This window comes from Rhinoderma darwinii, chromosome 1, assembly GCF_050947455.1.
Source record: "Rhinoderma darwinii isolate aRhiDar2 chromosome 1, aRhiDar2.hap1, whole genome shotgun sequence".
Taxonomy (NCBI): domain Eukaryota; kingdom Metazoa; phylum Chordata; class Amphibia; order Anura; family Rhinodermatidae; genus Rhinoderma; species Rhinoderma darwinii.
In genome coordinates this window covers 31,199,637-31,210,034 of record NC_134687.1, presented here as the reverse complement: position 1 = coordinate 31,210,034, position 10,398 = coordinate 31,199,637, and the positions used below count along the sequence as shown (strand labels likewise).

General features: G+C 42.6%; 1 protein-coding gene across 1 annotated transcript in view; it reads right to left on the bottom strand.

Moving 5' to 3' along the window:
• Positions 1-262: 262 nt before the first annotated feature.
• Positions 263-10,398, bottom strand: part of NAT8L (N-acetyltransferase 8 like) — a 56,101-nt gene continuing 45,965 nt past the window's right edge. Inside the window, exon 3 of the mRNA XM_075857021.1 lies at positions 263-5,046. Coding sequence (XP_075713136.1) covers positions 4,679-5,046 — 368 coding nt within the window. The 3' untranslated portion in view covers positions 263-4,678. The remainder of the gene's footprint in view (positions 5,047-10,398) is intronic.

The window sequence follows — 10,398 nt, the reverse complement described above, 5'->3', positions numbered from 1 at the left end:
TTATTCCCTTAATGTAATACAGTGATCAACTGCTGGCCGTACCACTTGAGTATCAAGTAATTGTAAAAAACGCGAGAGCAGGCGCCATAGTGCTCACTCAATGCATATTTTGCAGTGTGTGTATGTATATATATATATTTAATTTTTTTATTGTATGTGTCACTATATATAGATTTATTACGTTTAGGTACACACTGAGCTAAAAGAATATGAACCAGCAGAAATTGTGTCACTTACTTGCAAAGCTCGTACAATACCGACGCTTATTCTGTACACTTGTAATTCATATAAACTGTATATATACAGAAACTCATGAAAAAAAAGATTCCAATAGCTAAATATATATTCTAAGGTATGATCAGACAATGCTAAACAATGGACAGGTGAGGAAGTGGGGTTTATGGCAGTGCAACCTATGGACTACAAGTCTCAGCATGACAGACTGTCATAGAATGCTGGGACTTGTAGTTTCACACGAGCTTGAGAGTTTCAGGTTGCAGACCACTGTGAAGGTTTATTCACACCTTGCAGTAAAAATGGCTATTTATGACCGCAATGACAGATTTATACCGTGCTGCGAGTAGGCCCATTTAAGAGCAATTCCACCATGAGAAGATCTGCAGTGTTGGTGCCCCCAGAAATTATGTGACAATTACAGTGGGTGCTATTTTTGACTCCCAAGGGGAAATTGACTGAATTATATCATGGATCAGAATTTGGATCCAACTGTGAAAAAATAATTTTTTTGCAAACTTTTGATTCACCCCTTAGGCCTCATGCACATGACGGTACTATTGATCCATATCACATGGATCTTGAATATAGTGGTAATGCATTTTATTGGGGCCATGCATACTGCTGTTTTTTTTCTCTTTGTGCAGAATGCTCCATCAGATGATGTTGGTTCATTTTTCCCATAAAGAACTGTTTTCAAAGACTTGGTCCATGATATGCACCCCACATGTGTCCAAATTCACCCAGTCTGTGGGTAAACAGGGAGGCTGGTTACATCCATGTGTGGTTAGGTCTTGAGTAGAAATGCTCTTTAAATGGGCCGTATTGTATGATATCATGGAGGGGTCAGTTTACATAGATGTTTATATAAGATGTACATATTAATATAATAAGTAAATAACACAGCAGTTTTCCCATATTCTTTTTGAATACTCCCTCCCTTAAATAAATTATCTCCTCCATAAAATACCTTTTCTCCAAATTGCTCGAGTACAAGTAGTATATCCCATAGAAATCACATTTCTCCTATTTCTACTTGTTAGGATCTATTATCCAAAAATACAGAAGGGAACACAGACCTAGAATACGAACATGTAGGCGCTAATTTTACTTTGTGGAAACAGCACCACTCATATCCATGGGCTGTTTCTGGTATTGCAGCTCACTTTACGGCTGCAATACAAGGCACAGCCTATGGACAAGAGTGGCGCTGTTTCCATGACTATTGATTTAAATAGAGGTACTCTCTGTGTACAGTTACTATCCGTATACTTCCTACTGGTATTTAATAAACTTTTAGGAACAGTGCTTTTGTACCCCTTATAAGACAGTTGCTTTAAGACATGCAGAGATTTTTTTTATTGCGAATGTAATTATTCACTTTATATTTGATTTGTTTTCTTCCGTCACCCTGTTACCTTAGTAAATTATTGTTTTACCATCTCATTTCATTTTATGAAGCGTCTCTGTGAAATCGGACTGGTTGCTATAAGCAACTGCTCCACTTTTCGCTTGCATCAGTTTTGATAAATCTCTCCCATTACACACATCACTGGTGGGTTTTCCTCTAAAAAACTCAATAGTGTAAGAATGGCCCTTCTATAAAAGCAGAGACATTAGATTGTCTATGAGAATGACGGAAACAGTCGAGCGCTGTACTCGTCATCCCCATAGACTTTGAATGGAGTGACAGCGTGCATGATCGACCGCCGTTCCACTTAATGTCCCCCTCACTGCGGACTAGCAGTGAGGAGGATCTGGGTGTTCGGGACCTCCATTCTCCCGATTGGTGGGGGTCCCAGCAATCAAAAAATGATCACCTAGCCTGTGGATAGGTGATAATTTATGATTTTGGTAATACCCCTTCTAACATATCTGAGCTGACTAAAAAAAATATCCTGTGCTAACCCAAAAAATTATTAAGTCAATATGGTCGTTAATATAAAAAGCTAAAACCTAACTCACAAAAACTGTCTACTATTCACTATGTTAAAAGTGTTCTCCTAAAGTGTATAAATAAAGTTTATTGAAGAGAACAGTTTATGCTCTCATGAATGCATCTATGTCCACGTTCATCGTCCATGTATAAATAAAGTTTATTGAAGAGAACAGTTTATGCTCTCATGAATGCATCTATGTCCACGTTCATCGTCCATGTATAAATAAAGTTTATTGAAGAGAACAGTTTATGCTCTCATGAATGCATCTATGTCCACGTTCATCGTCCATGTATAAATAAAGTTTATTGAAGAGAACAGTTTATGCTCTCATGAATGCATCTATGTCCATGTTCATCGTCCATGTATAAATAAAGTTTATTGAAGAGAGCACAGTTTATTGCCCATAGATAATAAACTGGATAAAAAACTGTGCTCTGTCCAAATAACTTTATTTATACACTCTCCATGTAAACAAACACAACACAGCCTGTACCTGTAATCCCTAAATGCTAACTAACAAATAATATGAAATGTGATATGCTTTCTTCAATAAACTTTATTTATACAGCCCTGGAGTACACTTATAAGCGATTTAACAAATAATTAAAGTTTGATTCATTAAAAAATGGAAAACGACAACCTCTTTTCAGAAGTAAGCCGTCCCGCTATTAACACCAGGGCAAGTTAGGGCCACATATTGCTGCATCTACACGGAAATCTAGTACGTATACATGGCTTTTTGTCAGCGGTACTCTGCTCTGGTTAAGAAAAGTGGGTCCCTAACAGGGGACCCTACCATGAAAGTCCATATGCACCCACAGGGTATTTGGATTGGGGTTGTCATTATGAGACAGCCCCATTAACTCCCTATGTGACTGTATACATTCAGTGCATGTCTTAAAGCTGGTGGGGGCATATATAAAATAAGACTCAAGAAAATATGTGGTACCTGAGAATTCCATAATACTAGGACAGAGTCGAAGCTAGGTTTCTATTCACCCGAGGCCCAGATTCTGTTCAATGCCCTAGCCCTCTATCTAAATACCCTGGCCACGACAGGGGGGTTTGTTGTCACCCCCCTGGCATCCAGAACCTGGGAAATGTCCTAGCAGAACCTTTTCTTTATTCTATACCCCTTAATATATATATATATGGAATTCTCAAATAACTGCCCTTGAAGCCTCAGTCTATATCATTTTACAATTGCCCTCCTGATGGCTGCTGCCCCTTTGTCTAATGTCGTGTGCCCTTTTTTTTTAACTTAAAGTAAGAAACTTAAAACAACAACCAAAATTCTATCATCTAGGAATTCATTTTCTAAAAATAAACTAAAACAAAATTAAATGCTCTCTACATATCAAATGCATCTTAAATATAGATTTTTTTTTTGTGTGCATTTTTTTCCCTTTTGAATTAGAATCTACCCCCTTGACCCCCTATACATACTACATGCAAATCTAGATTTCCCAAATATTTTACAAAAATGTATACATTTCAAGACAGAAGAAACTGCTGACTTGGGTTTAGTCTTTTGGCAGGCACTGTACACACATACCCAGTACAGACACATGCCAAATCTGCTTTGCATTGCTTTTTGCATTAGACAAGTCAGTATTTTTTACAGGGCATATAAAGCGGGTAACATCTACAAGAGAATCTGCAGGTTCTATATACATGATATGAAGAAGGAGTTGATTGGTGTCTTTACATTCCTTCCTTCTAGAAATGAATGGTCGCCCGTCTCAAGGGTATGCAAAGAATGTGCAAATGCATCGGCAAGGTAATGATAGCTTCTCTTGTGCTTCAATGACATCTTCTATGAGCCAGAGAATGAGAGAGGGACCTGCCAGAACCCATCGGTGCCCATATGGACATTTGCCCCCTCCCAAAGTCCTATCATGACCAAATATCTACAGAATATTTTACAAACTGGCTCAGTTTGGATGTAACAGGCTGTCTGCTGGCTTAAAGGTGTATGACATCTAGGAAAGGTCACAAATCTGGATGCGCTAAAGTCCATTCAGGTTTGGCAGAATTATTGGGCACATTCCAAAAAAGTGCAACCTCGGTGCCTCGTTGGCAGTGCTGTGTGTGTGAACGTGCAGACGCTTCCTTTTCATGCATTGTATGTACCAAGCATCAGTTTTCATATAGTCTTAAAAATAGATCTATTAATAGCGCCCTCTACTGGTGTAATGCATTGCATTCGGGTTGATTTCACATCTCTACCTGAAAGGTAATTCATGAATTGACAATTTTAAAAATAGTACAATATTTCCACCTTTTCCTCCAGATCCTGTGCTTATATGCTCATCCTTACTGCGCATGTGAGGAAGAGGAGGGCACAGCTTCCATCTCACAGCATGCTAGAGAGAGCCTGTTGTACATTCAAGAATAAGAAGAAAATCAATGACATAAACCAGCAAATAAAAAAATATCTGCTGTCGCTGCAGGAATGGGTTAATAGAAAATGAATGTAGGAAGTGGGGACATGCAAAGTTGCTTTATTCCTCACGTAGCTGGAGACAGTAGCGATGGTAGCGGAGCTGAAAGAACATTCTTTCCAGTAATGAATGTGTCATCCCCGGTACGGTGTGATGCTCTACGACACCCACATGCTTGAACCCTAAGGACTCGTACAGCTTGTGAGCTGCTATTTTTACAGCTGTGGTTCCAAGCACAATGGAAGAGTAGTGGTTTAACATGGCAAACTCCAAGACTTTACGACCTAAGGCTTTGGCGATACCCTTCCCGCGGTAATTGGAATCTACCGACATGCGACGTAACTCAACGACGTTGTCTTCTTCGTTGCCTCTTGCTGCCACTATTCCAACCACTTTTCCCTCTAGGACGGCCACCCAGAAGCATGATCCTGCAAAACACAAGCACACGTGTGAACAATGGGGACGGTACGTCTACGAAGAGATTAAAATCAGGCAAAGATCATCCTACTACTGGAAGTGGTCTGTTATGGACAATGGCTGAGGAGCAATAACACAATGAGACATACAGTAATACAGATTAAGACCTATTGCACATGGACGTATTTGGGATCCGTGTTGTACAGATCTATAATACGACACCAAGATCTTGCTATATACTGTACCTCTGTATGGAGGTTAATTCTTATGGCTTCATAGAGAATGCCTTTTTTCATTGAGTGCTGTATTGTGCAGGTACTCTACCTAAAAGTATTCCTTCTAGGGTTAATACGGTGCTTCACAGAAATAGTGACACATGGAAAAGCTAGCGGTCCATAATATGGAACCGTAGGGACTCTGGGTGCCATATAGGGGGACAACATAATCACAACAAACATCACAACATATATCAAAATGGTCCTATAGTGCGGAGCAGCAGAAACCCTCAACACCTGCAGAGTCATAGGATTCAGATCAATGATGTGCAGTACATTTACCTTCATGCATGCTGTTTGTCATTTGCTCTTTGATATCATAGATAATTGTCAGGAATTTTTAGCTAGAAAACGTGAGCCCACTCAGCCATTGGTTTAGTTTGATAAAAGAGGTCCTGTTTCTAAGAATTAGGCTTAGTTCACATCTGCGTCAGGGCTCCTTCATGGGTTCCATTGGAGCTTCCCATCAGGGGAACCCATGAACGGAACCCTGACTGAAACAAACAGAAACCATGGGTTTCCGTTTGCATCACCATTGATTTCCATATTCACGGATCCGGTGCAAATGGTTTCCGTTTGTCACCATTGTGTAAGGGTTCTGTTGTTTTGACGGAATCAATTGCGCAGTCGAATACGGTATTGATTGCGTCAAAATGACGGAACCCTTAAACAACGGTGACAAACGGAAACCATTTGCACCGCATCCGTCACCATTGAAATCAATAGTGATGCAAATGAAAAACTATGGTTTCCGTTTCTTTCAGTTTGGATTCCGTTCATGGGTTCCCCAGATGGAAAGTTCAGATGCAGATGTGAACGAAGCCTTAGTGGATGAATTTGTACCCAATCAGTTTATTTTGGGCTCTCTTCACCTTATGTTTGGGCTACAGTATACTGCTCAGGTATAAAACAAAAATAAAAGAAACATACAGCAAACAAGCTGATGCAAACCTTATGTTTCATAGAACCTTATAGCATACGCTTCCCCATAGAAACAGCTGGAAGCGTTACAATATAGGTTTGTACAAATTTTTTAGCATAGAAACTTATTAGACAAAAAGCCTAAGGACCTATGTACACTGCCCATACTGTACCTCTGTGTGCTTCCAATTTTAGGCCTCGTGCGCACGACCGTAATTTTTATCCGCAAATACTGACCCATTAATTTCTATCGGCCATGGACATCTTCCCATATATTTACGGGTGTGTGTCTGGGCCGTAGAAATGACCAGCTGACGGACACCTTCCCGTATATTTATGGGAAGGTGTCCGTGCCGTAGAAAGTAACCGCAAAAGATAGGACATGTCTTATTTTATGCATTTACGGACCGTGCTCCTATACTTTTTAATGTAAGCACAGACCGCAAATGCGGGTGACACTTGCCCACGGCCTGTCCGTGCAGTATTTACTGACCGTAAATACTCTACGGTTGTGTGCATAAGGCCTTATACGAGGGCACACTGAGTTTGTTATTGACAGATTCATTACCGGGATAAGCGGTCGCCTAGGGCGCCAATGAAAATGGAGGTGCAAATCAGAGATTAAAACAGAGTTCGTTCTTTACATTTTTATCAATCAGTGTTTTCCTGTATAAATAAGAATGTGAGCACGGAGCTAGGCAGGAGCTGTCATGAAGTGGCTGGACCAGCAGTCAGTCCCGACCAGGGGCGTTACTAGGAAAGACTGGGCCCCATAGCAAATGTTTGACTGGGGCCCCTCCTCCGCTGTGTATCACACAACCCTCCCTATAGATTCCACAACACAGCGCCCCCCTATAGATAGCACCATACACAGCCCCCTGTAGATAACGCCTTACACAGCCCCCTGTAGATAACGCCATACAGCCGCCCCTGTAGAGAACGCCATACAGCCGCCCCTGTAGATAATGTCTTACAGCCCCAAATCCCACCTGTAGATAACGCCATACAGCCCCCCTGTAGATAACGCCATACAGACCCCCCTGTAGATAACGCCATACAGAACCCCCCTGTAGATAACGCCATACAGATCCCCTGTAGATAACGCCATACAGACCCCCCTGTAGATAACACCATACAGAGTCCCCCCTGTACATAACGCCATACAGACCCCCCTGTAGATAACGCCATACAGAGTCCCCCCTGTAGATAACGCCATATAGACCCCCCTGTAGATAACGCCATACAGTGTCCTCCCTGTACATAACGCCATACAGAACCCCCCTGTAGATAACGCCATACAGACCCCCCTGTAGATAACGCCATACAGAACCCCCCCTGTAGACAACGCCATACAGACCCCCCCTGTAGATAACGCCATACGGAACCCCCTGTAGATAACGCCATACAGACCCCCCTGTAGATAACGCCATACAGTGTCCCCCCTGTACATAACGCCATACAGAACCCCCCTGTAGATAACACCATACAGACCCCCTTGTAGATAACGCCATGCAGAACCCCCCCTGTAGATAACGCCATACAGACCCCCTGTAGATAACGCCATACAGAACCTCCCTGTAGATAACGCCATACAGACCCCCCTGTAGATAACGCCATACAGACCCCCCTGTAGATAACGCCATACAGTGTCCCCCTGTACATAACGCCATACAGAACCCCCCTGTAGATAACACCATACAGACCCCCCTGTAGATAACGCCATACAGAACCCCCCCTGTAGATAACGCCATACAGACCCCCTGTAGATAACGCCATACAGAACCCCCCTGTAGATAACGCCATACAGAGTCCCCCCTGTAGATAACACCATACAGAACCCCCTGTAGATAACGCCATACAGACCCCCCTGTAGATAACGCCATATAGACCCCCCTGTAGATAACGCCATACAGTGTCCTCCCTGTACATAACGCCATACAGAACCCCCCTGTAGATAACGCCATACAGACCCCCCTGTAGATAACGCCATACAGACCCCCCTGTAGATAACGCCATACAGTGTCCCCCTGTACATAACGCCATACAGAACCCCCCTGTAGATAACACCATATAGACCCCCCTGTAGATAACGCCATACAGAACCCCCCTGTAGATAACGGCATACAGAGTCCCCCCTGTAGATAACACCATACAGAACCCCCTGTAGATAACGCCATACAGACCCCCCTGTAGATAACGCCATACAGACCCCCTGTAGATAACGCCATACAGTGTCCTCCCTGTACATAACGCCATACAGAACCCCCCTGTAGATAACGCCATACAGACCCCCCTGTAGATAACGCCATACAGACCCCCCTGTAGATAACGCCATACCGAACCCCCCCTGTAGATAACGCCATATCGAACCCCCCCTGTAGATAACGCCATACAGACCCCCCTGTAGATAACGCCATACAGAACCCCCCCTGTAGATAACGCCATACCGAACCCCCCCTGTAGATAACGCCATATAGCCCCCCCAATAGCCTATAGTTTGTCCTACAAATAGAGATGTATCCCCTATCCACAGGATAGGGGATACATGTGTGATCGCTGGCAGCGATAAGGTGATGCGGGCCCCGTAGCAGCAGCTACGGCTGCTATAGCGGTAGTTACGCCACTGGTCCGGACAGTGCCAGATTGTGTAGGGACACACCTCATCCACAGCGTGAATGGTAACAAACCAGTTGTCAATTTATGCATACATTTCCAGGAGGAATAACCAAGGAACGGCACAATGCAAAGTTCAAAGAAAATATGCTCCAGGATTGTTGTTTAACTGGGGAGCAAGAAGATGATAAAATGATACATTGAAAATAATTTTGCAGGAAAGTGCAGGTCTAGTCCTTATGTAGTATGCTATAAAATATATGCATGACTCCTGCCTGAATATATACGCAGAAGAAATGCCTCCCGATCTGACCCCCTTAGACTTTTATCTTTGGGGTCATCTGAAGGCAATTGTCTATGCTGTGAAGATACGAGATGTGCAGCAACTGAAACTACGGATACTGGAAGCCTGTGCTAGCATTTCTTCTGCGGTGTTGCTATCAGTGTGTGAAGAGTGGGAGAAGATGGTTGCATTGACAATCCAACACAATGGGCAGCACTTTGAACACATTTTATAAGTGGTCAGAAACTTGTAAATAACTCATGAAAGAATAAAGTAACGTTAAAACCAAGCACACCATTGTTTTTCTTGTGAAATTCTCGATAAGTTTGATGTGTCACATGACCCTCTTCCCATTGAAAAAACGAAAGTTGGATACAAAATGGCCGACTTCAAAATGGCCACCATGGTCATCACCCAGCTTGAAAAGTTTCCCCCCATTCCCATTTTATTTAGGTGTATCCATATAAATGGCCCACCCTGTATAATGAAGCAATATCCTCAAACAGCTGCCTGGCATTGAGAACATCACCCTGACCTGGATAGAAAATCATAGACGCTGTGGCTCTTTGAAACATAACAATACCGATTGATCCGATTATCGAGCGCCTCCAGAAGGGCAAGTGATACAAGTGTTTCATATAGATAGATGTGAATTTTTACACCATTAGTTTCTGTGCTGGGAATGTACTTCTAAGCTGAAAGGCCGTGTGCTGCATTACTAAAGACCCTCTGAATATTCAGATTATAATGGGAATGTGTCACCATTCTTCTCTTGGCCTGAAACAGACAGTGAGATAGAAGAGATTATACACCTTATACATGAAATCATAGACATGGCTTGGAGATAAATGTCTACCCCGAAAACTATTCAGATTTTTTAGTCTAAATAGGTCGTGTGAGCACTCCGCTGCTTCGTGTCTTGTCGGCTTTTTTCAGAAATCAATGTATCGGAGTACGGACTCAATAGAAAGTCTATGGGCCCTTACTGCGATACATCGGCTGTCCGGAAAAAGCCGAACAGAAACGAAGCAGCTGAGCGCTCACACGAGCACTTCTGCTACTTCGTTTTAGCGATTGGTGGGGTCTCAGTGCTCGGACCTCCACCAATCAAAACTTCTAACATGTCACTATGACATATCAGAAGTTTGTCGAATGTTTAGCTACCCTTTAAGACTAGCAGGTCATATGCCAGTCTTAGCTTTCTGCTCCGCTGGAGTAAGATGCAACAGATTTATTAAGAGGCACACGCTTAATAAATCTTTTAAAAAGTG